Consider the following 27999-nt stretch of genomic DNA (forward strand, 5'->3'; position numbering starts at 1 on the left):
AACATGGCAGACGGCTTTTACAAGTTGGAAGACGAAGCCTTTCCGAGCTTCCTCAGCAAGTCTCTGGACAGCACCGCCCTGGGGGCCACCCTGGGGGCCACCCTGGGGGACGTGACTTTGGGCTCGGGCCTGGGGCTTCCAGTGGCTGCCTCCACCGTGGCTAAAGTTAGACCCGTGTCTGACGACAGGTGGGATGTGCTGCTGCTCGAGACAGACGCGGTTTGTTCTGGAGACTCTGAGGTCGCTCTCTGAATCACCATGGAGACAGGCCTGCCTAATGGAGATATGCAGGAGTGAGATTTACCACGAAAGAGTCACAAATAGTGCAGAGGATAAATATGGAGTAAATATTCAGATATATATACTATTATATTATTCACTACGCTGAGTTTCTCTGCTTTATGAGTATTTACTACGCTGAGTTTCTCTGCTTTATGAGTATTCACTACGCTGAGTATCACTGCTTCATGAGTATTTACTACGCTGAGTATCTTTGCTTCTTGAGTATTTATTACGCTGAGTATCTCTGCTTTATGAGTATTTACTACGCTGAGTATCTCTGCTTTATGAGTATTTACTACGCTGAGTATCACTGCTTCATGAGTATTCACTACACTGAGTATCTCTGCTTTATGAGTATTCACTACGCTGAGTATCTCTGCTTTATGAGTATTTACTACGCTGAGTATCACTGCTTCATGAGTATTCACTACACTGAGTATCTCTGCTTTATGAGTATTCACTACGCTGAGTATCTCTGCTTTGAGTATTTACTATGCTGAGTATCTCTGCTTTGAGTATTTACTACGCTGAGTTTCTCTGCTTTATGAGTATTTACTACGCTGAGTATCTCTGCTTCATGAGTATTTACTACGCTGAGTATCACTGCTTCATGAGTATTCACTACACTGAGTATCTCTGCTGTATTAGTATTTACTACGCTGAGTATCTCTGCTTTGAGTATTTACTACGCTGAGTATCTCTGCTCTGAGTATTTACTACGCTGAGTATCTCTGCTCTGAGTATTTACTACTGCTCTCGCTCTACAGAGGCGCTCCTGTTGAGGCTTCCTACCTGGCGGTTCCAGAGCAGCAGCTGCCCGGCTCCCAGTTGGTTGCTGGAGAAAAACCCAACTTTGCCCTGAGCTTTAAAGATGACTTGTGAGTATTCACATACAGCCGGATGCAGAATTACTCCTTACCCCAGTATGCGATCTCATATATACTGTATATATACCGGTAGGCAGTGGCGGGCGGTCAGGGCCTGCAAGGCCTTCTCTGCTTGCCTAACATAACCAGAAATCAAGAATACATGATCATATTTATGATAAAATCAATTTAATTTTATGTGTATATATATATATATATATATATATATTCTTCACATTCATGTTATATTATATTACAGTGATGTATTTTTAGGTGAGAGTTTTTATCCAATCAGAATTCAGCTAGCTTGTGTTGCCAGGCGGATTTCATAGTACCAGTGGCAAGTACTATCCGTCCGAGACCTTCAGAATCAGCGCTGCTTGCCGTCTGTGTTGTGTGAGTGAACGGGCTCGTAGAGTTGAGTTGATAGACAGTTGCGATAGCCAATCAGATCACGAGTTGGTGAAACAAGTCCTTCCTGCTTGTCTCACGTCACAACTCAATAACGCGTCCTGTGATTGGCTCTTAGAGTTGATAGACAGTTGCCATAGCCAATCAGATCACGAGTTGGTGAAAGTAAGGCCTTCCTGCCTGTGATTGGATACTCCGTGTGAGAGGGCAGCGCTAGGCATATTGCGTCATCAGCTAATGGCACCGGTACGGCGCGACCCACCGAAGATAAAACCACAATTATTCCTGCGCTTTAACCCACAATGGCCGAAGGAGGGGAAAGTGTGGATTTGGTTGTGGATATTCTTGAAAGGCCATTTTCAAGACGGACCTTTACAGAGAAGCTAGCTCTCGTGAGCCGACGTCGTCCAACTTCGGAGCTAGCTAACCTGTCCCGGGTGGGGAAAGGATTGGTATGCCGCTTCCAGGCTTCAAACTTTTGGGTTACAGCTTCTGAGGGTCGCTGCAAATTGTTCTGCTGGGAATGCCTTTTGTTTGCAAGGGATCGATTTAATGTTTGGAGCAACACTGGATTTAGGAACTTTAAGAAAGGAGAATGGATTTTGTTTTCAAACGGGACAGCCGTTTTGGTGAGTACCAACGTTTTGTTTATTTAACATGATAACGAAATAAAATCACAGATATACCGTAAATGCAATGTATGTAAATAATGTGGTGCGCCGGTGCAGCTGTGTGATTGTAGTGGAAGTACAACACGTTGTGTTGCAGTCTTTCTTATATTAAACTGCAAGTTTGCAATTTAAAGCTTCATGGTGGGCTTTAAAACGCTTTGGAAAAATTTCCTTTTATTTATAACTTTGATAGTACCACGTATAGTGGTAAGTTTTAATTGCTGATGCAGTTTATAGATTTTTAAATGCTCCTGAAAAAATATCCCGTGTTGTACACGATTGAGGTGATGCAGCACCCAGTAGTGCGTAAGTGTGTGTTTGTACATTATTTCTAAAGCAGTGGTGTCATAAATGATGGTATTATGAGGGGTATTTATTCAAGTCGGACTAAGTAGGACTTCACTGAAGGCCTAGGTGTAAAATGCACCGCCCGCCACTGCCGGTAGGTGATACTCATTTAAAGACGGAGTTGCGTTCCAAAGACGATTTCGCCGCTTAACGAAACCCCCGTTGACGGACAGCTTGTCCAACATTTTGTGTGGTCCAGAAATGATCAAAACCATGATTTGTGTTTGATGGTGCTTGACGGATTAGTTGACCTGTTACGATGCAGAATTGACCCCCCCCCCCCCTGATTAATTGCATCCATGCGTCTGTCACAGGGACAATGCGGTCGACTTCATCGCAGCCCACCGTCTATCAGACATGCTGGTGGAGATTAATCTGGATGAGAGTGCGTCCCAAACCCCGGGGGCTGCAGCAGCGCTCCCTCCCACACCAATGAGCTCCAGCCATGGCCGGCCCACTGAGCTAGCAACAGGTAAAGCTGTGCTAGCTTCGGACCTGTTTACCAGTACACCTGTGGCGTATTTCGTACTAATTCAACCTAAACTAGAAAGACAATCAGAGACTGCAGACCCCGCCTCCAATAGACTATTGGATCTTGTGAGACAGTAAACAGGGCTTCCGGATCAGAGGGGCCAAACCTGCTCTAGCTTGCTGCTCCGGAACGTACTACAAGCCACATTCTGGACTCTTTTTCCCATCATGCCATTCGTGTCCCTCCCTCTTAAAGTGGCAGTTTATAGCAGAGGCACAATTCCAGATGTAAAAAAAAACATTTTCTCCGCGGACACAGGCGCCCCCCCTGACATCGCACCGCGCCCCCCTAGGGGGGCGCGCCCCACCATTTGAGAACCACTGGTCTAAGAGGAGCGTTTCTAAAAAGCCCTTGCGGTCTTGTTTCCATTGAAAGTCCTTCGTACATAAATCATCGACATTTAACAATACAAATAAAAATAAATTACAGCACAGATGCAAAATAACAACAAATTAAAAAGACACATAATATGTACAACGTAGGTGGACAAAGGGGGGGGTTGATCCGGAGAGAGTCGTGATGACTATCTCCGTTTCTGTCCCCCTGAAAGGTGTATTTTTGGGGCCGTTTTGAAGGAGGCCAAAGAGGTGCATGTTTTGAGGGCAGGAGTCAAACAGTTCCACCCTTAGGGGGCAGTATTGTAAAAAGATGATTTACCCATGTTAGTCCTGTAGGAGGGTGTAATCAGGTTGTTGTTTGAGCTCCCTCTAGTGTCAAACAAACGGTCACCTGTCGACCGGATTCTGTAGCAGCGTTCAGTTTAAACGTGCATAAAGCATGAAAGGAAGTTCATTGAAACATTGGAGATATCGGGATGAGAATCTGCTTCTCGGCAGTGTTCAAGGGTATTAGTCATTCCTCAAAATGTATACTTTACCTCATTATCAAGTAATCTGATATTTTATTTTTGTCACGAACACTCAAAACTAATGTTGAAACATGTCCCAATATATTTGTCTTACTTTATTAAGAGATGGTAATATGGAATAAGCTTTTCTATCTCTAAAGGAACCCACTCTTCCTCGTTTAGGGGTAAACGGGTCTGCACTGTTCCTCTACTTTTCAAAGTTGGACTCATATTTGTGATTTCAAGTAAAATGATTGAAATTCAAGTATGAGGAGTAAGGAGTAATACTCATTATTGGATGCACTGACAGATCTTTATTTCTCTCCTGTCAGAGCTGTCAACAGGGCTTCTGACGTTTGCTCATTATGGACATAAAGATATTCCAGAAGTCAAGGTACCGACCTTGATGTTAAAATATCCCTTTTTACCAGTCAAGCTGTGACCGCACGTCTTCCTTTGTGTCCGCCTTTCTTAATAATCCCTACAGGTGCCGTCGTTACCGGCAACGGTTGAGGAGGACGGTGTGCAGAGTGAGGGCGTGGCCAGCGACCGTTTCAGTGGCAGCAACTCGAGCTTCCTGGACAACGAGAAGCTCGTGTCTGTGGACAGCATGAACAGTGACATCACAGGTACAATAACGGCGCTACTTATGACATCACAGGTACAATAAGTCGCTACTTATGACATCACAGGTACCATAAGTCGCTACTTATGACATCACAGGTACCATAAGTCGCTACTTACGACATCACAGGTACAATAAGTCGCTACTTACGACATCACAGGTACAATAACGGCGCTACTTATGACATCACAGGTACAATAAGTCGCTACTTATGACATCACAGGTACAATAAGTCGCTACTTATGACATCACAGGTACAATAAGTCGCTACTTATGACATCACAGGTACCATAAGTCGCTACTTACGACATCACAGGTACAATAAGTCGCTACTTATGACATCACAGGTACAATAAGTCGCTACTTATGACATCACAGGTACAATAAGTCGCTACTTATGACATCACAGGTACAATAAGTCGCTACTTATGACATCACAGGTACCATAAGTCGCTACTTATGACATCACAGGTACAATAAGTCGCTACTTATGACATCACAGGTACAATAATGGCGCTACTGAATGTGAAGTTGATATCATGGCAGCATAAAACATTTAATTTGTAGATGACGATCTTGACTCGAACAACCTCCCTGATGAGGAGCTGGAGCTGTACTTCAATGAGGTGGCGCCTCCTGCCATGCAGAGGGGTCGGGTGGAGGGGCAGGAGATCCCCGTCACGGTAAGGCCGACGTCTCCTCTGAAACACTTTCAGTGTTTACAGTAGTGTTGGCTTCAGTTTGCTTCATCGTTCACAGTACCTGCCGCTCCTTACGGATGATGGGTCAGACTCCAGTTCTACAGAACCAGAAGAGGATCGACATGACTTCCTGAGCGACTATGATCAGGTTACAGCCGTTAAATGTCATCCTTGTGGGCTTCTGTTTCCTTTGTTGTAATGTCTTCCTGCATCTTGTTGTCAGGACAACGCCCAGATGCCGGACGTGCGTCTGGCTGCTACAGGAATGGACTCCTGTCCTGCAAGCGATGAGGATACAGAGGATGAGCTGGAGTCTGCTAGAAGGAGCAGCAATGCTACCAGGGCGAGGCTGCTGCCAAGCACCTCCAGGCAGCTGGTGGGGACTGGTGTCCGTTAAAAAAACAAACATTCATCATTCTTATCAAATGTTGTTTTATTCTCTGTACGTTTGATGTTTGTGCACGTCTTCACCGTAACGCAGATTGGCGAGAGCAATCGTCCCAGTTTCAGACCAGGTTTAGAAGGAGGCAGTTCTGATGAGGAGGCTTCCAGTGGACACGGTGGACAGTTTCTGTCTGGAATTGAGCACAGACGATCTGCTGAAGGACGAGTCATCAACCCTCCGGTCACAGGTGCAGCGGCGTGCAGCGTGTAGCGTGCAGCGGAACACGGGTGGCAATGTCCCGCTGATTTTAATTCAAATTCATCAATCCTGTTAATCGTATGAATTTGTTGAGAATTTGTTTTGTGTGTGTGGGGGGGGGGGGGGGGTTGGGCTTAGACACCTTCCTTATTTTAAGTCTTAAATCTTTTCCTCTTGCCTTCGCTGATCTTAATTATGCGCTCTTGGCTTTAGTTGCAAACACTTGAAGGTTTCTCAAAGCGCCGGCGGTTGTGCTTCTATGCATCTCGAGGTGATGGAGGCGGTGGAGACGGCAGCAGTGGCAGCGAGGCGAGTGGAAACGACGGGGGGGTCTCCACCATCCCTCTCCAGACCACCTATGAGGTCCTGCGTGGTCTGGGGGTCGTTGGTGGCGGCGCTGGACGCCAGCGGGAGGACAGCGATCTGAATAGGCTGATCGGACGTGGCTGGGCTTTGGGGCGCCCCGAGGTGAGGGTGGGAGGAACGTACCAAACGACGACATCAATTACGTTTGTGCGTGAAGAACTCATCAGTGGCCGTGTAATCTGTTTGATTTTATTTACACCTGCATCCTTCATTACTGCTAATAGTTCACGTTTGCCACAGCAACATCTGATTGGTTCTCGCTCTGGGTGTGAGAGATGGCGGGTTCGAATCCCGGATGAGCCCCCAACTTGTCCCGGCTGCAACAATTGAGGGAGGTGTAGGCAGGTTGCCTACGAGTTATCCGCGTGTGTGTGTGCGTGTGTGTGTGTGTGTTTGTGTGAGACCCTGCGATGAGCTGGCGGCTTGTCCAGGGTGTACCCCGCCTCTCGCCCGTAGACTGCGTGGACAGACTCCCGGATAAAGCGTTCAGGAAAATGAACGGGTCCAGACTGGCTGTTTGATCTATTTTCCAGATGGGAGACCGTGTGGGTCCTGTAGGAACCGGGGAGACCAGCCCCCCTTCGTCACCCTCATCATCATCTTCAGGGGGAACTCGGAGGCTCCCTCCCATCAGCTGGAACGACGGGATGGGCCTGAACCGACAGGAGGCGCTAGTGAGTGCTAACGTGTGACGTTTAAAGGGCCCGTGCGGACAGACGATTGCTTCCAGATGAACAGGGGCCCCGGGAAGATGGTCCCGGGGCCCCGGGGCCCCGGGGCCCGGATGGGATATGAATGCATCTTATTTCAAACTTTATTGAGTTAAAAAAGACAAATGATTCATAGCTTGAAGAACGAGCACTTTCCATACCAAAAGAAAATAAGAGTTTTGCAGGATATGCAGCTGTTTGTAACTTTAGCAGTGGAGGCACATCAAATATATTGACCCCCCCCCCCCCCCCCAAGAGTCTTTTTAATATGTAACACCCGCTGTTGCAGAGTAAGAATCACTTAATCAGGAAAAGATGGTTCCCGGTTCCCCGACCTCTGACCAGATGGAGTGTTTGTTTCGGACCCGAATCGTGTGCGCCTCGCAGCGAGTCATCGTTTTAGCGGCGATGTTTTTCATCGCGTCGCAGTTCAAGCCTTTATTTTGTCGCCTGCGTGGTCGAGGTAGGACTGATTCACTCTTGCATTAACACGGAGTGTAAAAGCGATGGTTTGATCTCCAGGACGCCGGGGGGAGCGCTTGTCTCCGTGCGGACCAGCTGTTGGACTCCGCCCACTTGAGGAACGAGGCTGGACTCGGGAGACCTCAGACCTCTTCTCACCTGGCTGCCTCCCACCTTCAAGGTACCCAGGGGACCCTCCACCTCTCCCAGGTACAGCGCCGACCACAGGCCGAGTTAAAACCGAACTTTGTGGACTCGTTTTAATTATATTACCTTTTTATTCCCTCAACGAACCCACCCTCAGCTCCTGGTCCCAGAATGTCAAGGCAAGGAGGATGACAACGATGAAGACCACTGCGGCGGTGATGATGATGAGGTAGATGAGCCTGATGGGGCAAGGCCTTCCTCTGGCGTAAGAGGGGGCCCCTGTGGCGACGCCACCGGTGCCGAGGCTTCAGGCTGCACGGGTGAAGAAGACGATCGTTTCCTTTCTGCCTCTCTGGAGCCAAAGTATTTCTCCCAGAGCTCCGTCCAGGCGCCGGAAGATTCAGACGATGGCTGGAACCACTGCCCGGAGACCCTGGAGCTGGAGTTCCAACAAGGTTAGCTTCGCGTTCGGTGTTCAGATCACATGACAGTCGGCGCTTCCTTTGCATGGCGTGCTGGAGCTCAGTCACGGTTGTCTCTGCAGGTGCAGATGCTCATCCTGGTGTCGTGTACCAAAACGAAAAAGGGCAGTGGGTCACAGATTTGGCGTATTACTCCTCCTTCGAAAAGGAGCTGGAAGGGAAGACGTCGGAGAACGACCGCCTGTTTCAGGCTGAGGAGTTTGTTCCGTTTAGTACGTACCAAACTCCCAGCTCTGTTGTCTTTTGGATGGAAGAAGTAACCTGAAGAAGTAAACGCTTCAGTTTGTCCCTTTCAGGTGCTGCTTTGGAAAAGATCGCCCAGGATCAAGAAGAGTTTGAGAAGCAGCACCAATTCATGCAGGTACAAACGGAGCCTTCTGTCAAGAGAACATGACCTCAGGTGCTTAGAGCAGGGCTCCCCAACCTTTTCTATGCCCCCCCACCCCATGAAATCTTAACATGTTCTTGCACCTGCTACAAAAGTAGTATCTCATATGAAGAGGACGATGTTCATCCATTAAACATTTAAATGTATTTATTTATTTATTTGGGTCCGTGTCGTGGCGGCAGTATCCTTAGAGTGTCCTACTCTGAGACCCTCCCAGACGTCCTCACCCTAACCCTGAAGCTGAGTACAAGCTTCGGCCGCTTGTACTCGTGACTGTTCTTTCGGTCGTGACCGTCGGTGAGGGTAGGATCGTAGATCGACCTGTAAATGGAAAGCCCCCCCCTTTGGCTCAGCTCCCTCTTCACCACAGCAGATCAGTTCAGATTCTGCCTGTTGTCTCGCTCCATCCTACCTTCACTCTCGAAGGTAAAACTCAATGAACTCAGTTTCCGTTGCCGAGGATCAGAACACGCTGCCCAATCCACGCTGCTCCGGACTCTTCTGCCTCCTCCTGTTGGTGAGGGGCCCATGGGATGGGGAGCCCACGTCACCGTCTTGGGCTGGGCCCGACAGGGACCCATGAGCAAAGGCCCGTCCACCAGGCGCTTGCTTAGGGGTCCGACTCCAGTCTGGTCCTTCACCGAGGACCGATCTGCCCCGGTAGAACCCACCAGGGGCAAACTGCCCCCGACAGCATAGCTCCTCGGGTCATTAGGACCCACAAAGATTATCTTGCGCCCCAGTTGGGAACCCCTGACGATTGGCTGAGTCAGTGGAATATGGGCTGGAATACCCAACTTGTGTACTGCACTATATTCATTTTTTCATTTTCTCACCGCTTATTCCGCTATCGGGTCGCGGGCCAAGCTGGAGCCAATCCCAGCAGTCAATGGGCGAGAGGCAGGGGACACCCTGGACAAGCCGCCAGTTCATCGCAGGGCAACACAGAGACAGACAACCAGCCACACACACACTCACACCTACGGGCAATTTAGCGTCACCAATCAGCCTAGGCTGCATGTCTTTGGAGGCGGGAGGAAGCCGGAGAACCCGGAGAGAACCCACGCAGACACGGGGAGAACATGCAAACTCCACACAGAATGGCCACAAGCCGGAGACGAACCTGCGATCATCTTGCTGTGAGGCAACAGTGCTCACCACTGCGCCACCGAGCCGCCCTCACTATATTCAATAAACTATTATTGTATTATAATAGCAGAGGCACTGACAGACAATGAAAGTTCTAAATCTGGTCTCCTGTGGTTTACTTTGAGACGTGCTTTTCACGCAGGAGGAGAAGACTGAACCAGCCAGCAGAAACGCCACCTTCGACATGGACTCGTCCTGGAAGGCCCCCCCCGGTGGCCACATCCTGATGAGGGCTTCCCAGGTCTCCTCAGAATTTCAGCATGGAAACCAAAGCTACCTTCGACTGTCCTTGGGCCAGTTTTTTGAACAGCGCTCTGAAGCCCTTGGCTGTCTGGGCAGCACCGCTGATGTGGATGTGATTAAGCGGGTCGGTAACAGAGAGACGTTGTTCTCATCGTAAATGCACGTCCGCCCAGTCCCATGGATCCGGTGCGAAACGGGGTAAACTATAAATTTAAGTCCATTTTAAGTCTGCTTTGACTCTGTTTTGTTCCTTCAGCCGTCTTTTGGCTACGTCATTACTTCACCGGAGAAGAGGGAACCGTTTGCCCTAATCTACCCCCCGGAGCTGTCGGTAAAGGACGTCTCTCTTCAGAATAACACCATGGAATTCAGTGAAGCAGACAGAACGCTCAACCCAGGTGTGTTTGCAGCATTCCTGAGGCTTTGCTTGGGTCATTTCTTTGTTTCGCTTATTCTAAAATGATTGATATTTTGCTTGGTCTTCTCCATGCAGAAGACCTGGACCCGCCTCTTGATGCGCCGGGTGAAAGGATGCCGCCGAAAGCCGACGCGAGTCCCGCGGCGTCTGAACGTGAGGTACAGAGATCGTTTGTTCGTGGGCTTGAATGCGCAGCTGCGTGACCTTCTATAGTTAAAGCGCTTCTCGTTTTAGGAGCTGCCGGCTGGAGCTGCATCTTCTGGCCGCAGTGAAGCCTGTAAATCCGTGTCACGTTTGGGTGACGAAAGCGGCACGTCCCCAGACACCAACAGCAGCCACCTGATGCTGAGTATCAGCACCATTGCTACGGCCATTGCCGATGCATCCCTGAGCACGAACCCGTCGCAGCTGGCAGCCATGATCATGGAACTATCCAAGAGGAGTAGGACGAGGACAACGGGACCAAGCGGACCTGCAGTCGGTTGCTCAGAAGAGTCGCCCGCAGATGTAAGGCCCCTTCCTGTTCACATGTTACTCGTTTAATAGAATGCATTAAAATTCATTAAAATAAAAACTAGCGAAGCACTCAGAGAGCGCAGACCTCCTGCAAGCAGCTCGCCCCCCCCCCCCTACTGGATCTACACCGTCCACATGGTGCTCTGGATCAGCACCAAAATGTTAGAAATTAGTTTTGGTATCTTTATACACCAACCATGAAACATTAAAGTGAATCAGACTTTATGTGTATTTTAACAGCTTTTGTAATCCATAAATGGGGAGTTCAATTCAGTTTTATTTTTATACCGCCAGATCAGAAAGTCATCTCAAGGCTTTACAGGAGCAGCAGGGAAAGACAGGACCCAACTTAACCCACAAGAGCAAGAACTTTGGAGACGGAGGCAATAAAAAACTTCCCTTTAACAGGCAGAAACCTTGGACAGAGCCTAGGCTCATGGCGGGGGGGGGGGGGGTAGGAGGAAACCAAAATGTAACGTAAGCTGCTGAACAAGATGGTGGTGAAAGAGCCGCTATAAAGCTGTAAATGCTAATGCTAGCGATGTGGACATCAGTGTTGAGGGACACAGGTCCAGGTTCTGCAGCACCACGGAGAGAAGGACCTGCAGACAGAGACAGAAAGAGGGACAAACAGAGGGAGAGAGAGAGATTACTCACATATATTTATAACATGAATAATCAGATAAAGAGGGAGGAGCTAAGTGTCATATGAGGTTAAGCCACGAAAATGTCATCATGATCCTTACGTACGTTTTTGAGTTATATTGCTAACAGACAGACAAACCAACGCCGGCAAAAACAGCGCCTCCTCGGTGGAGGCAAATAAAAATATGAATCTAAAATATCCTGAAATGCCGACTCGGAGCCGATTCGAAAATGGATCAGACACTGAACTGTGTAGGTCTGTTTGAGTCCTTCCAGCATTTGTGTAAAGCTATAAAAACCAGTGTGGGCTGGTGTTGGGGAGGACGATGCAAAGGACAGGGTGAGGCGGAGAAGGTTGATTTGCTGTGGTGACCCCCCTCCGGGGACCAGGTGAACGTCCAGCAGTCGTCTCGCATCGATCAGCCGTCACAAGACTAGCAGTGGTCGTTGCGTTTGGAGAATAAATGACGAGCAACTTTTCTCTCTGCTCAGATCCGCCCCCTGCTGGACACGCTCCAGAGGAGTGCTTGTGCTGGAGAGCTGAGCGCTTTGGACATGGAGAAATACCTGAAAGGCTCTGAGCTATCCGGCATCAGCGATGCATCTGTCACACAAACCACCTTTGACCTCACTCCCTGGCATGACAAGCCCAACATCTGTCAGAGAGCTCATCAAGCAGGCAGTGCTGAGGGCCAGGGGCCGGCTCGGGGGCCAATCGGCACAATGCCCGAGGGAGGGGTGCTGATGAAGTCCAGCACGGTGGGACCCAAGTCCAGCACGGAGGGACCCAAGTCCAGCACGGAGGGACCCAAGTCCAGCACGGAGGGACCCAAGTCCAGCACGGTGGGACCCAAGTCCAGCACGGAGGGACCCAAGTCCAGCACGGTGGGACCCAAGTCCAGCACGGTGGGACCCAAGTCCAGCACGGTGGGACCCAAGTCCAGCACGGTGGGACCCAAGTCCAGCACGGTGGGACCCAAGTCCAGCACGGAGGGACCCAAGTCCAGTCAGAGGGACCCAAAACGAAGCTCCGTTTCACGTACCAGGTCTGGGGGTTCAGAGCAACCCCCCTCCTTCAGGCCCCCTGCAGTGAAAGAGAGGTCAAAGGGCGATAACGCTCCCTCCTCAACCGCCGCCAGTAGGTCCACGGGCGGGTCCCACACCGAGAGCCAAATCCAGCTAATGGCGTTGAACCCGCAGGCATCCAAGCAGACGTCTTCCTCAGAACCGTCACGCTCTGCCTCGTGCTGTTTGCCAAGAACCCCCCCGGGGCAGAAGTCCAGAGGGGGGCCGGCCTCGCCTTGCTGCAAAGGCTCGTCTTGTCCACGCCACGGCGTTCGGCGTGAGCTGCAGCAGGACCACGCCCGCCTGTCGCCGGAGGAGACGGCGTCTGGTGAGTCCGTTTCTGCAGCCGGACGGCCTGGCGAGCGTGGGGGGGGGGGGGCTCACCGCTTTGTGTTTCAGGCGTGCTGAGCGTGGGGGGGGGACTCACCGCTTTGTGTTTCAGGCGTGCTGAGCGTGGGGGGGGCTCACCGCTTTGTGTTTCAGGCGTGCTGAGCGTGGGGGGGGACTCACCGCTTTGTGTTTCAGGCGTGCTGAGCGTGGGGGGGGGACTCACCGCTTTGTGTTTCAGGCGTTCTGAGCGTGGGGGGGGACTCACCGCTTTGTGTTTCAGGCGTGCTGAGCGTGGGGGGGGCTCACCGCTTTGTGTTTCAGGCGTGCTGAGCGTGGGGGGGGCTCACCGCTTTGTGTTTCAGGCGTTCTGAGCGTGGGGGGGGACTCACCGCTTTGTGTTTCAGGCGTGCTGAGCGTGGGGGGGGGACTCACCGCTTTGTGTTTCAGGCGTTCTGAGCGTGGGGGGGGGGCTCACCGCTTTGTGTTTCAGGCGTTCTGAGCGTGGGGGGGGGGCTCACCGCTTTGTGTTTCAGGCGTGCTGCAGGGTTTACCCGAGGAGACGCAGTGCAGCTTCCGACCATCCACCTCTCCCCTCACCCACTCCTCCCCCAGCCAGGGCGCCGTTCCTCACCCTGACGGGTACGTCTAAAGGCCTTTAATCCACCTTTATAAGGTCCGGATCAATACCGTCCTGCCCCATTGATCAGACGTACCGTAGCGCTGTCAGCACAGCAGCCAAGCTGAACGGATCTTCTTTCACGATTAGGGATATTGATTCAGCGATCAACGGGTCCGACCGAAGACTTGCTCAGCCCGAGATGTTTTGACCTGTCCTTTCTTTTGACTCAGCAGGGCGTCCCCTGCTTCGTCCCCGGTTTCGTCCGGCGGATGTCTGGCAGACAGACGTCCGGGTCACGACCTGTCTCCCCAGTCCAACTGCTCTAGTCCCAGTCTCAGCAGGCTCACGTACGTCTCCCTGAACGATGCCACTGCCCTTCCTACGCCCGAGAGGAGGAAGGTACGGACGTGACCCGGGTCCAGGCCGTGCTAAACGTGTCCCTGTCCAGCTGCTCTGAGCGGATGCATCTGTGCCGCTCGTGGTTCTGGTGAAGTCTCTGCGGGTCTGATGTCTTTTCTTGGCCCTTGACAGAATAATGCTTCCATGGCACTCAGCACAACCGTCATCCGATTCAGTCCGACTCCACCTGCGGAACCGAATGATGGGACCAACGTCAACGTTCTCGATCTGCCCAGAGCCCTGGATCCGGTTCAACCACAGCACTCGAGAAGTCTGGACCCGATTCCAGCGCAGCAGTGTGGGAGCCCGGAGCCGTCCCACCGCGGCCCTGCTCCGGTCTGTTCACGCAGCCAGAGTGAATGCGACTTCCACTTCCCCGGGGAGAGGAGCGCCGACCTGTCGCCCCGGGGCCGGACCCTCAAGCAGCCCCCCGAGCCCGGTGTCGGGCGGCTCGTTAACGTGGACTCGGGTTACAGCAGCAACGTGAACATTCAGCAGTGGGGGGCTGCTGGATCGGTGCCGTCGCTGCATGTTGGGGGCCCCGGCGCCCCCCCGACATTCTCGTCGGAGGGGTTTCACTACGTGCCCCTCGCCCAATGTGTGGGCCTGAGGAGCCTCCCCCACCGAGGAGATGTCCAGCCGCTCCTCGCCAGGCGCTCGCACTTTGACCCCCCGCTGGCTCGGCAGTATCTGGGAGCTGAAGCGCCATCACACCCCGTTGCTTATCATGTGGGAGTGGAAGGAAACGGTCTCTATGGCGTTCCCTCTGCAGGCATGTCTTTGATCTTCACCTTCACAATGAAAAGCCTTTGTTCTTGTATTGAATTTCTGTCTTTCTGTCTTTCGCAGGCGTTCAGAGCGATGCGGCGAGACTCCTCTACTCCACGGCGGTTCCTCTGGTCCTGTCTGGGGTCGCTGACCCCCATCACTTCCAGAGAGCCCATCAGAGCCAGCAGGACGTGGGGGTGATGGGAAAGGCCTTCGGTCACTGTGGAGCCGAGCCGCTTGTTGCAGGTGCGTCTGGGGCGTGTGCTCTTTGATCTGTGGCTGTTCCTGCTGTAATTTATGGTTTTATTCGTATTTGAAACGTGGAGCATCAGACTTTTGATATTGGGAGATATTCAGTGAGCCAGGTTAGTGCACATTAGTGTGCATCTCTTCACGCGCGCTAATGTCATTAGAGGGGGGGGGGGGGGTGCGGCCCCCCCGACACCGGCTGTCCTCATTCCGCTGTCATCCTCAGGCCAAGTGCTGGTGCCGGAGGAGCTGCGGTTCGCTCATGCCTGCGGCGTTGGCATCGCCTCGCAGACCTCGCTCAGCCTTTTCAACCCGACGGAGAGATGGCAGCAGGTGTCCGTCGCCGTCAGCGGGCTGGTCATCGACGGCGAGAAGGTGAGGGGGACGTCAGAAGACCAGAGGCGCGTGAAATCAGATGTCTGAGAGCTTCAGTCCCAACAGGTGGACAGCTCGCCGTATCAGTGGCTCATAGTGAAGAACAAGACGATCATCGGGCCCAAGACCACCGAAGAGCAGAAGGTGCTGCTGGTCCCGCCCCAGGCCGGCGTCTACCGCTGCGTCCTCAGCGTTTGCTCCTGGCCTGCGTCCGCCGAGGCCGGCGTCGCTGCCAGGGCCGGCCTCTTCGCCAAAAGGGTGGTGCTGGTTGCCATCGCAGAAAATCCTGCACTGGAGGTGAGAACCTCCGGGTGGCGCTGTAATCTGTCACACAAGTCGGTCTACCGGGAGTCAAAGGTCAGCGTGAAGAGGGCAATTTCGTATTCAAGGATCTGAAGGATCGGAAGCCTTTCATTCTCAGGTTGAAGCTGGCGAATCCGGCCGTCTGGATTTTGGGGATGTTCCAGGGGGAGGAGCCAAATCGCTTCCTCTCACGCTGCTCAACAGGGGTCAGGCCACCGTGCCCATCCGGCTGCTCATCAGCGCTGTGAGTCCCCGAAGCCACAGGCGTTCAGATCGGTGCCCATCGGTGCCCCCGTCTGGTGGAAACGGGAGCGTGCTGCGGTTTGTGAAGAACGCTGTCGAGATATTAACCCGTTAACCTGATCAGGCTATCGTCGGATGGGTCGGATGTGCCGGGGCACCGAGCCATCACCACCACCAGTAATTGATTGTGTATTGGTGTGAAACCGGTTATTTCATAGGGTGCATGCTGACTGCAGCGTTATGGATGAGCAGGAGATGTATTGATCGTTTGGATCAGCAGTGAAACATGATTGAGATTCATCCGTTCATCTCTAGCAGACCAGACTCTCTCTGACTCCCTTTGAGACGCGAGTCCTTCAACGTGTCGTTAATGATGCTTCAGATGAAATGAAACGGAGAGTGAACGTAATCAATAGTATCTGAGCGGGCCTTGTTCTACAACGTCTCCCCAGAACGCGGCCGCATGGCGATGCTTCTCTCTGTCCACGCAGCCCGTTCCCATGGCGCCCGAGGCGACCCCGGTGCCCCCTCCGGCGGTGATGAACTATGTGATGCGTGGCAGCTACAGCGAGGTTCGAGCTCGGACTTCCCTGCGTTTGTAAATCTGAGGAACGTTTTGGGTGAGACGGTGCGACGGACTCGGCTCTCACCGGTGAACTGTGCTTCCCAGAACCCACAGAGCTTCATGGTCTGGGTTCACTTCAAGGCCCCCCAGAAGTACGCGGCCCCCTCAGGTAACAAACGCTCGTCGGCCTCATGAGAGCAGCTTAACACCCCTGGAGCTGCTGTCTGAAGCGATTAATGCTTGCGTCTGTTGAACGGCAGCGCTCGGTCCGGCTGACGAGTACGACGCTCGGGTGGACGTTGAGGTGGATTCTCCTGGTCCGAGTCGCGTCATCAAGAGTGTCCCCCTGAGGGCCAGGTCGGGAACTGCGAGGGTCCACGCCCCGAAGGACCTGCAGGTCGGCGAGCTCGGAGCGCGATGAACCTTTCAGGGAATGTCGGGAATCTTACCAGGAACAGATGATTACATTTTGGTGACGATCCAGAAGAGATTCTGGATTCTGGGTCGCTTTGAAGTTAAATGTTTGATGTTCGTTAACATTGCTGCAACATTAGCGCCTCGATGTCTCGGTTGATTATTGACCGAGTGCTGCATATGCGGTCTCGTTTCCGTTGAAAGTCCTCGGTACGCTGACGCTGCTTCAGCTTCTGACGCTTCTTTTGTCCAGACTGTGCGTCTGTCCGCTCCGCCGGGTAAATCCAGCCAGGCCGTGCTGCCGTTAAAGAATGCAGGGAACATCGGCGTGCAGCTGAACCTGAGGGTAACCCTCCCTTTATCCTTTATCCACGCCGCCTGCCTTTCCCCCCTTCTTTGCCTTCTCATCTTTTCTTTCTCTCTTCAGCACAGTGCTGCCGGAGACACTTTTACCGTGTCCCCCGATGAACTGTCCCTCAGAGTGGGAGAGGAGAAAAGCATCATGGTCGTATTTAGACCACAGGGCAGCATGAAGTGTCATCAAAGGTAGAGAACATTGATTGGTTATTGTCCCGTAGGAGAGAAGGGGCGCGGGTTCCACCACGAGCTCGCTGCTCCGTGAACCGCAGGCTCAATCCTCGGACGGGTCTCTTGTGCTTGCAGCCTCCTCACCATCCTGGTGCTGCCGTCAGGCCCTCAGTATGAGGTAACCCTGGAAGGAGAGACCGTCCCAGAGGCTTCTGGGAAGCCGTCCATCCCCTCTGCTGCTGTCTGTGGTCATGGCGCGACCAGTGACGTTCCACCGATCCTGTCCAATAAGCAGTTCGTGGCCTGGGGAGGGGTCCCTCTGGGCCGGTCTACGTAAGCACGGTTTATGTTTCTTTTTAGTTTTGCTATTTGGGTACAGAAAAACACATTTCCATCAAAACCAAGACTCAGCGGTGTCGTGTGTAACGTTCAGCTCCGCCAGGAGGTTGTGTTTTCATTTAACGCAGAAGGTTCTGGGTGACGCTTGATGACATTTTCAGGAAATGTTGGGAATGTTACCAGGAACAGTTTATTCCATTTTGATGATGATCCAGAAGAGATCCTGGATTCTGGATCACTTTGAATTCTTCGGTAACATTGCAGCCAATGGATCTTCTCGGTTGATTATTTGACGGTCATGTAGGGTGGGGGTCTCTATCTCATCTCTCTAATTTGATCTGGATCGGATCCGGAATGAGGTCAAGAATAAATATTACATTTTAACATTAAACCCATTTATGGATTCAAAAATCTGTTAAAAACACATCGACTCTGATTCACGTTTACTTTTCATGGTTGGTGTTTAAAGATACCAGAACAATCTAGAACCTTTTGGTGCTGATCCAGATCACCATGTGGACGGTGTGGATCCAGTTAGGAGGGGAACGAGCTGCTTGGGGGAGGTCTGAGAAGTGAGAAGGGAATGCTGCTCCTCAGAAGCCATTTCATCATAGTACAGAATCTATCGACTCACTGGGGGGGGGGGGGTGTGAAAACCAAACCCCTGCAGCGTCGTACCGTTCCTGAAGGTTGCAGTACGTGCAGATGTTTAGTTCCTGGCGCTGACGCTCCCTCGCCGTCTCTCACCCACCGGCTGCTCCTGTTTGTCTTTCAGCCAGCAGAGGCTGGTTCTCAGGAACAATTCCACCAACGCCACTCAGCAGCTCCGCCTCCTCATCCGGGGTCAAGACCAGGACTGTTTTCAGGTCCGTATTTAAAGTTTAAAACAGAAACATATCATGTAAATGTGTTTTTGTAAGCGTTGCTGTGTCCTGTTTACTTCTGTTGTCTGTCTGTTTGTGACCAGCGTGGTTTCATGTCCTCTGACTTGTACGTATCGTTAACGCCAGCGTGGTTTCATGTCCTCTGACTTGTACGTGTCAACGCCAGCGTGGTTTCACGTCCTCGGACTTGTACGTGTCGCTAACGCCAGCGTGGTTTCATGTCCTCTGACTTGTACGTGTCGTTAACGCCAGCGTGGTTTCACGTCCTCTGACTTGTACGTGTCGTTAACGCCAGCGTGGTTTCATGTCCTCGGACTTGTACGTGTCGTTAACGCCAGCGTGGTTTCATGTCCTCTGACTTGTACGTGTCGTTAACGCCAGCGTGGTTTCATGTCCTCTGACTTGTACGTGTCGTTAACGCCAGCGTGGTTTCATGTCCTCGGACTTGTACGTGTCGTTAACGCCAGCGTGGTTTCATGTCCTCTGACTTGTACGTGTCGTTAACGCCAGCGTGGTTTCACGTCCTCTGACTTGTACGTGTCGTTAACGCCAGCGTGGTTTCATGTCCTCTGACGTGTACGTGTCGTTAACGCCAGCGTGGTTTCATGTCCTCTGACTTGTACGTGTCAACGCCAGCGTGGTTTCATGTCCTCTGACTTGTACGTGTCGTTAACGCCAGCGTGGTTTCATGTCCTCGGACTTGTACGTGTCGTTAACGCCAGCGTGGTTTCATGTCCTCTGACTTGTACGTGTCGTTAACGCCAGCGTGGTTTCACGTCCTCTGACTTGTACGTGTCGTTAACGCCAGCGTGGTTTCATGTCCTCTGACTTGTACGTGTCGTTAACGCCAGCGTGGTTTCATGTCCTCTGACTTGTACGTGTCAACGCCAGCGTGGTTTCATGTCCTCTGACTTGTACGTGTCAACGCCAGCGTGGTTTCACGTCCTCTGACTTGTACGTGTCAACGCCAGCGTGGTTTCATGTCCTCGGACTTGTACGTGTCGTTAACGCCAGCGTGGTTTCATGTCCTCTGACTTGTACGTGTCAACGCCAGCGTGGTTTCATGTCCTCTGACTTGTACGTGTCGTTAACGCCTGAGAGAAGAGGCGGTGCCGTCGCGCGGCGCTTCAGACGTCTGATTCATCTTTGTTTTTGTTTTTGTTTTGTTTTTTTGTTGTTTGTTTTTTTATTCGTTTTTGTTTTTTGTTTTTTGTTTTTTTGGATTCATCTTTGTTTTTGTTTTTGTTTTTTGATCCGTTTTTGTTTTTTGTTTGTTTTTTTGATTCATCTTTGTTTTTGTTTTTTTGTTTGTTGTTGTTTGTTTTTTTATTCATTTTTGTTTTTTGATCCGTTTTTGTTTTTTGTTTGTTTTTTTGATTCATCTTTGCGCTCCGATCAGCATCACTCGGGATGTTAAAGGAAGAACTTCCTCCCTCAGCTCCAGAGCCTGTTCAGCCCCGAGGAGCGCCTGACTCGTCATGGGGAGCTTTCCATTCGCCCCGGGGAGGACGTGACCGTCCACCTGCTCTTCGCTCCCACCAGGGTCGCCTGCATGGTGGCCAAGCTGGAGATCAAACAGTCAGGAGTCCGACCTTCACAGCCAGGCGTGAAGTTCACTGTGAGGACGTGGTGCTGCTGGTCCCGCCTCTCTCTAGTCATCGATCACTTCCTGCGTGCTCACTCTGTTTTCTTCTTGTTTCTCTCCATGGGCTGTGCATGATTCAGATTCCACTGTCTGGCTATGGTGGGACCAGCAACATCATCCTGGAGGACCAGCGGAAGCAGGCGGACGGCTACGTGGCAACGATGGCGGACATTGCTGTGGGACACGTCAGCAAAGTTTGCCTGTGCGTGAGGAACACGGGCTCCAGAGCGGCCTTCATCAAAGCCGTGGCCTTCTCTGATTTGCAGACCCGATCGGCTGTAGACTTGTCTGTCATCAGCCTCGCCCCGTCGCAGTTTGTCCTAAAGGAACGGACACAAGAGGTATGAGCGGGGTGCCGGTCACACGGGTTACGCGGCTGTGATTCGTCCCGGGTTGATTGATGTGCGTTTCAGGTGATCACGGTGCTCATGAAGGCGACTCGAAGGGAAGAGAACCTGTGTCGGTCTGCTGATGCGCCGCTCGCGACCCTCTGCCTCCTGTGTGGCGATGAAGTCTCCAGGCAACAGTGCAGGAGGTGCGGCCTCCCGACACGCGTTGGTTTATTTTAGGTGTCGGGGCAAAGCGGACGAAGCGTCTTTCATGCAGTTCAGTGTCTCAGTGGTTCCGCTGGAGAAATGGACCTCGTCTATGTCCACTTCAAGCACAGAGCATGGAGTTTAGAGATCCGACTCCAGACGGTCTTGCTTTGAACATTGTGTTTCAGGTTGCTTCAAAGCAAACCAGAGGCGGCACGGCGAGCGCTGTCTGAGAACAGTCTGCTGAAGAACATCGATTTCAATGAGACGTTTCTGGGAGAAGAAAACCTTACAGAGAGTAAGAAGTCCTTTCATTTAACACGACTGGTGAATATTTGTACTCCAAAACGTTTCTGCGTCGAATACTCAACGCCTAGAAGTATGCCATAGAGAAAATAACAGCTGCTACAGATTTGATTGGGAGTACTGGGGTCTCCCTGGGTCTGACTCGTAACTGACCTGTTTGTTCGCTTTTAGCTTACGACCTGCCTCACCGGCCGAATGAGGCGCACCTCTTCTACGGACACATGAGTAAGGTGGTGGTGTTACTGATGGGGAGTATCAGGAGGTCCCCCCGTGGGCAGAGCAGCCCCGGGACGGGGCAGGACAGGTGGGACAAGCGTTTCTAAGACCGGTGCTTTGCGCGTTGGCCGGTGGTGCACAGTTGAATGTTGTGTCCCCCCCCCCGCCCCCCCCAGAGCTTTGCCAAATGGAAACGTGTCTTTGGACGTGCTGCCGGTGAAAGGTCCCCAAGGCCCGGCACTGAGTGTGACCGAGCCCTCCTTAAAGGCGAGCCAGAAACCCTGCTGGACTGTTCCTGTGGCGTTATTGATTTGGGCTTTTATTGATTTTGGGGTTTCCTCGCATCGCCCCCCAGGCTCCGGCGCCGCTGCACAGGCCCGCTGAGTCGTGGACCATCCATCCGGAGCAGCTTGTCCTTGCTGCTCCCACCGTCGGTGAGTAGCGCTAGCGCGAGCTTTGAGAGGAATGGTTCGATCAGTAGCCGGAGAGCCGCGTTGTTGTTTTCAGGCGGTGCAGCCAACACCAATCAGGTTCAGATCCAGAACAGGACCTCCAGAGAGCTGACCTTTGACTTGTCCTGGCCGGCCCACTGCCTCACCATCACCCCTCAGCACGGACTCATCGAGCCACAGTGAGAACGCTGCTCGGGTGCATCCGACATGCATCCGACTATTCCCACCATAAACGACTCCAGAAGGGGAACGCAGGAATGGGTCTGCCACGTATTGGGCTCGTATCTCATTCTCTCATCTTTAGTTAGCATTTCAGCTTCTGTGATGGATTTGTCTGAGATTTGGGTTATTTGGAGACGAACCAGTATTTTTTGAGACTTTGTACTCAGCTGTGTACTTTTGATATTTTGATATATTTTTTGTCTGTACAGTAATACCTCGACATGCGAGCGTTCTGAGGTCCGAGCGCGCTTCCAGAGGCGGCCACTAGATGGCCTCGCGCTTCACTTGTTCAGCGATTTTTTTACTGAATATTCTTTAGGTGATCTGTGGTCCAAAGGAAGCGACGTATGAAATTATCCATCGATCGATCGATGTGTACAATCCTCAGAGAAGGGTGCTATCAAGAACACAAAGCCTTCCAAAGGCAGAATTACTATGTTTATGTAAATGTACATGTAAGGTACAATTACTGTATAAAGCGTGTACGTACCGTCCAACTCCCTCCCTCCGTTCAATTCTCTATTTTCCCTCGTTTTTTTAATCTCGTTTATATAACAGCTGTTAGCGCTATCGTCTGTCTCGAAGGAAAAACTTAATAAAACCGCGTTTTATGTTACAATAAGTCATTTATTATACTGCTGTGTGTGTATCGATCCCACATTCTCATGTAGGGAATTACGACGGCATTTAGCTAACGTGGTCTGACGTGCCAGCGCCGGATCCAGAGTGTTTATTTGTATCCGACAGTGTTTTTGTTTGTGACTGCCGGGTCAGCCTTTAATAACTAGTGTAATAACTGTGTAATAACTGCTTCACCAGCTAACGACGGCTCGGCTTCACGCCCGCGCTGCTTTGTCTGTTTACGACGTGCCGAGAAGCGAGTGAAGCGAGCGCCCGACACTTTCTGAGGTCTCGCCCACGATGTCGACTCCTCATTCTCAGGATCGTGACGCAGCATAACTTCACATGAGCGACTTCCTGTGCATGTTTTCAGTGAATCCTCACATCTTATTTCTCAACAAGGCGCCACCTGCAGATTCTGATCAGCCCCAACCCTTCGCTAGCAGCTAAGTCTGTGTTGCTGCCGTGGAGCGGCCAGATCTACGTGCTGTGCGATGGTCAACAGAAGGTGCGGCTCGGCCAATCACCAGTGCCGGGTCGTGGGGGCCGAACCGATGCTGACTGTGTGCTCCTGCTTCAGTTGATTAAGGTCCAGATACGTCGAGACCTGGATCTGGACGTCTCCGCGGCCCCGGCAGACGCGTCTCTGTCTGTCCTGCCCCCGCAGGCCGCCACACCAGTGCTGCCTGTGGCCAGGCTCCCCGCCAGCGCCCCCCAACCGGCCGAGACCTCGCAGGCGCCGCGCGCCTTGGTGGAGATCAGTAACAGGACGATCGTGTTCCCCGCCACGCCCTCTGGGGACACGTCAGGTAGGGAGGCGAGTGACACGGGAAGCTAAATAAACCGCAGCGATGGCTCTGCGTGGCGGTGGAACCGGGACCGGAACCGGCCGAGCCGTTAAGTTCCTCCGCTCCGTTAAAGTGAGCCGCGTGCATCTCGTTGGGAACGAGGCCTGACCTCGGCCCACTAGACCTGCTGCTGGGGACGTGGCGCTTGGACGTGATCCGGACTTCGGGGGCGGATAGCGTTAGCCATCTCTGGGGTCTGATGAAGGCAGGAAGCTCAAACTGTTTTCTCTTCTACATCAGAGGCCCAGCTGGGGGTGAAAAATGGGGACGTGGAGGTGAAGTGGTACCTGTCGTCGTTTGCTCCTCCATACGTCAAGGTGCCCCCCCCCCCCCCCTCGTCTGTTCTGTTTCTTTATTGATATCCCTCAAGGGAACAAAACTGTTTGTTTTGTCGGCTATTTAAATGTCATTTATCTTTCGTGTAAGCGGATCTAATTATTTTTTTCCTCTCTAGTTGTGACTCACTTTGGTAAAGACTTGCGTAGTACTCTTGCAGATAATACCCTAACTGAGTACTCTGAGACCTTTCTGTCCTCAGGGGGTGGACGACACTGGAGACGTTTACCGGGCCACTTACACGGCCTTCAGATGCTCCGAGGTCTTTTCAGGAATTCTGGGAGCTCGGGAGAAGATGCAGGTCAGCACTCGCATCCGACTCCAAGTCTTAGTCTAGACTCTTTCCAGACGCGGTGGCCGACTGTGAAATATTGCATTGAGAAAATAATTGTGGAAAACACAGTTGTGTTTTTCTAGTAAAGGCATGCAGGTTTAGGCTTTACTAAAAACTACTTAAACTGGATTCTACTGGTTCTGTGTTGCAACGACTATGAATGAAACATATCTTTCCATTCCATCGGTTTTCCTCTTCCCAGACAGGATTTGTCACAATTAGATAAATGGATAAATCATATGCAAATTAGAATTTGCTGTAAGTGTTGAATCTCGTAAGTGAAATGTAGCTTTTGTTTTGACGTGGCAGTTCAGCGGTACTGGCGGGCTGAGAGGAACCTGAGCCGATGTTCCTGGAGTGTCTGATGTTGTCTGGATGTGCAGTCCTTGCAGTGTTTGCTGCTTTCATGTCGGACGAGTGGGTGCACGAGTGTGTGCACGAGTGTGTGCATGAGTGTGTGCATGAGTGTGTGCATGAGTGTGTGCACGAGTGTGTGCATGATGTGATTAGCCTTTCTGAGCTTCAGTTAATAAAGTAGGTTTTAGATTTACCACTTTGACTTTTGTCCGACTCAAAGTCACAGTTTTTCACACTCGTATTGCACGATTGGGATTAATGTGAATTCATTGGTGCAAAAAGTGCACTAATGAATCTTTGGACATTTATGGAAATGGTTTCATCGAAAAGTGTTTGGTCACAGCCCCTCCAGGACTAACGAACAATCAGGTGACTGTTCACTGACCCGATGATGAGTTCTGATTTATGGTATTTTACTGCTAATACTTGCAATAGTAGCGTAAATGTATTAGTCATGTTTGTAGTACTTCATTCTGATCTGCTTACTCATGTTTGGTGGGTGAAGGCAAATGTAATGGGAGCAGTGGTGGGTCCAGATCAGGTAGTAGGAGGGGGGGGGGCAGAGAGGAAACATTAAAGTCCCACTGATGTGAAACTCGGCATGAATCCCAACCTCTGCCTCTGCCTCCTGAGCGCCTCCTGAGCGCCTCCTGATTGGTTCCTGTGTCCTGCTCCCCCAGGTGCCCCTTACCTTCCTGCCCAGGGATAGGGGGGACTATGCCCAGTTCTGGGACTTGGAGTGCCACCCGGTGTCTGAGCCGCAGGACAAAACCCGAATCCGCATCCAGCTCTGTGGCACGGTGAGCACCTTGTTTGTGTTGTTTATCGGTGTTTATCGGTGAGCAGCCGGAATATCTGGTTCAGGCCGTTATCTTTGAAGCTAACACTAACGCTAACACTTTTCCTAACGGTCTGCAGGGTTTTATACGTCCGTCTGAAGTTTCACCTTCCAGCGTTTTCACCGATTTCATGATGATAATTCACTAATGAACAATAAAACAAACTCGTTAAAGACCATTATGAATTTAAAGCGCGTAGTAGTACCTCAACAAGAGGTTTGTAGTGTCGGTGGCGAGGGCAGCCCCTCCCCCCCCCTGTGAGACGAGCCTATCGGCGTTGAGTCGGCTGCTTTTTGTCAGGGCTTCACACGAGTAGGCTGAATGTCTGACCTGGCATGCAGGTCATCCTACGCCCTCTGTTTGACCTCTGCCTTGCTGAACTGTGACCCCTGTATCGTGATGCTATCTGATAATTGGGTATGCAGGCTGTCTCCCTGTTGAATCTGTTTGTACGACAGACTTTTATGTTACTGACAGCCTGTTTTGAGGTGAAGTGGAAACAGCAGCCATGTTTTTGCCTGACTAAAGGGAACGAAGGCCGGCCCGGGGGGACCTCAGGAAGGCGACTGCTCGCTGGTGAGGACGGAGCCCACAGCCAAGACCAGGAGGAGACCTGACGCCTCGCTAGGGAGGACTGGGTGAGGGCTCCTCTCGAACCCGCCGTTCTGTAGGAGACGTCTTGAGGACGCGCTTTGATCATCGTGTGTGAAGCTCAGCTCGGGGTCCTTGTTGGGTGACTCCGCCCACGCGTCTTCTGTCATCGCTGTAAATACCAGATGGATTCAAGCAAGGCTCAACATGTAGATGATCAGGGCAACATATTCGGTTGATGGTTGCCGCGGTTACAACGGACAGTTTGTCTCTTCCAGCCAGGAGGAGGCGGGGCGAAGGGGCGTGTATTCCCCACGGGATCTCTACACCTTCCCAGCCACGCGGGTCGGCGAGTCCAGCTCCCTGAAGGTCAACATCCGCAACAACTCCTCGGACGTGCATGAGGTAAGGCAAGGCTCGTTGTCACGGCAACGGGAAGATCATGCATCACGTCCCACACCAGCGTCAGAGTTGCAGCAAAAAGATGTCTGGCTTGACTTTGTCCTTCCACTTCAAAGATGGAGGTTCGGTGTATCCATGCAGGAGGTCATGTGACCAGTTTAACAGCTTCTAATGACGGCCGCTGTGCTTCGCATGCGTTTCATGTTTGATGTTTGATGTGTGGCTTCTCTAATTGACTTGCAGCTGACATTTGTAAACCCTCGGGAGCCGTTCCACATCAAGCATTCCAAATATTCCCTGAGGTGAGTCCCCTGGTCTTCATCCCGTATGGGAACGGGAACGCCAGCCTTTCCCTATGATTTAACGTTAATGTTGAAAACGCATCTCACAAGTCTAGAAAAGCCCTCGGACAGCACAGACCTCCCCCAAGCAGCTCGTTCCCCTCCTAACTGGATCTACTACCAACCAAAAGGTTCTAGATTCTTTTCCTGGTAACATTCCCAACAATTCCTGAACGTTTCATCAAGATCAGTCCAGAACCTTTTGAGTTATCTTGCCATTACCCCCCCCCCCCCCCCCCCCGCGCCTAGGCGGAGGTGCCCGCCCGTTTCCTGTTTGTCTTCTGAAGTCTTGGGATGGATAAAATGTCTCTTATGTTTCTGTCTACATGCCTGTCCCATAATGAACTGACTCGTCCATCCTCGTCCCCTCAGGTCGCAGCACTACCTGAAGCTGCCCGTCCAGTTCAGGCCCCCAGCAGCCGGAGGACACGCCGGCTCGTTGCTCGTCCATTCGGGAGCAGGTGGAAGTCTGGTCATCCAGCTGGCCGGTGAGGCCTTGCCTTGAATTCACTGCCACCTCTTCAGGCTTGTTTGCTTTCGGTGTGTCTTCGGACCCTGGACTCGAGTCCCTCCTTAAACCGGAGACGACAAAGACACGCTGCCTCTGGAAGGGACGCGGGTGTCTTCTGAAGCTGAGGTACTTTGTCCCAGTCTGGCGTGTCCGAGAGACGAGGATTTGTCTCTCGACTCTCAGCCTGGTATTTGCTTTATCCCAGAGTCTTGTCACAAGACAGCGATGCAGTTGCCGTGGCGATTACAAGGCAGCAGCGTTTGGGGAATGTGGCGGTACCTTACAGATCTATTATGTGTTTTAGTAACGGAGACATTTTTACAGCTGTAGGTCATTATTCTAGCAACTCCTCCTCGTGGTGCGAGCCCACCTGCGCGGCGGCGGCGGCCTCGGTCGGGGCGTGTTCGTCCCCAAACACTCCAGATGTCGTTTAGCCATGGCAGGGCGGCTCGCAGCAACATTTAGACGGTTAATGATTGTTATTACTTCCTAAAAGAGTTTCCTCTGGCGAGGCCTTTGTGCGGCGGCTTGCCAGGACTGCTTAGTGCGGTTACCATGGCGAAACGGTGTTAATCACTGTTCTAGTCGCAGGAAATGAGCTTCCCATTTCCACGTTTGGCTGTGGGGGCACACGGCCAGGATTGTTTGGGGGTATTGGATTCGCATCCGTAATCCGTTTTGGGACTGGAATGGCGATGAAGGTAAAGCTCAAAGAGCGTTTTGAAGTCGGCCATTACTTTCCTGCTTCTAGAGCAGCGTGTTCTCTGAGGCCGCTCTAGAGCCACACTTGGATATAGTTTGGTTTTTCATTCTGCACGTGCTTTATGTAATATACAATGTAAGATATTGACTGTGTACACAATTTAAATAAAGATTTGTCATACATTGCTTGGCTTCCAAACTGTTGTC

General features: G+C 51.8%; 1 protein-coding gene across 1 annotated transcript; it reads left to right on the forward strand.

The window, feature by feature from the left end:
- Positions 1 to 3: 3 nt before the first annotated feature.
- On the forward strand, positions 4 to 27975 carry cep192 (centrosomal protein 192). Its single transcript, XM_068760526.1, has 51 exons — positions 4 to 188; positions 1050 to 1160; positions 2893 to 3050; positions 4290 to 4351; positions 4445 to 4586; positions 5150 to 5265; positions 5342 to 5431; positions 5507 to 5659; positions 5765 to 5915; positions 6198 to 6394; positions 6826 to 6966; positions 7525 to 7674; positions 7769 to 8066; positions 8156 to 8305; positions 8390 to 8454; positions 9773 to 9997; positions 10130 to 10271; positions 10367 to 10449; positions 10529 to 10798; positions 11945 to 12845; positions 13381 to 13486; positions 13700 to 13865; positions 13998 to 14637; positions 14715 to 14879; positions 15109 to 15257; positions 15324 to 15554; positions 15679 to 15804; positions 16256 to 16375; positions 16474 to 16546; positions 16629 to 16765; positions 17036 to 17128; positions 17210 to 17328; positions 17446 to 17643; positions 18425 to 18515; positions 19972 to 20151; positions 20259 to 20519; positions 20592 to 20713; positions 20903 to 21012; positions 21192 to 21324; positions 21413 to 21503; positions 21592 to 21670; positions 21744 to 21867; positions 22934 to 23039; positions 23112 to 23340; positions 23620 to 23696; positions 23918 to 24016; positions 25087 to 25206; positions 25774 to 25883; positions 26115 to 26241; positions 26482 to 26540; positions 26952 to 27975. The coding sequence occupies exons 1-51, from the start codon at positions 4 to 6 to the stop codon at positions 27082 to 27084; spliced, it is 8364 nt and encodes a 2787-aa protein (XP_068616627.1). The 3' UTR covers positions 27085 to 27975.
- The last annotated feature ends 24 nt before the right edge of the window (positions 27976 to 27999 follow it).

The sequence above is a fragment of the Brachionichthys hirsutus genome, chromosome 3, assembly GCF_040956055.1.
Source record: "Brachionichthys hirsutus isolate HB-005 chromosome 3, CSIRO-AGI_Bhir_v1, whole genome shotgun sequence".
NCBI classification, from domain to species: Eukaryota; Metazoa; Chordata; class Actinopteri; order Lophiiformes; family Brachionichthyidae; genus Brachionichthys; species Brachionichthys hirsutus.

What these genes read in the sequence shown, in the direction of transcription:
- cep192 (XM_068760526.1), top strand. Translation starts at nt 4, where the DNA reads ATGGCAGACGGCTTTTACAAGTTGGAAGACGAAGCCTTTCCGAGCTTC. An exon ending in AGACCCGTGTCTGACGACAG is followed by an intron (nt 189 to 1,049) that starts GTGGGATGTGCT and finishes CTCGCTCTACAG; the next exon opens with AGGCGCTCCTGTTGAGGCTT. An exon ending in AGCATGAAGTGTCATCAAAG is followed by an intron (nt 17,329 to 17,445) that starts GTAGAGAACATT and finishes TTGTGCTTGCAG; the next exon opens with CCTCCTCACCATCCTGGTGC.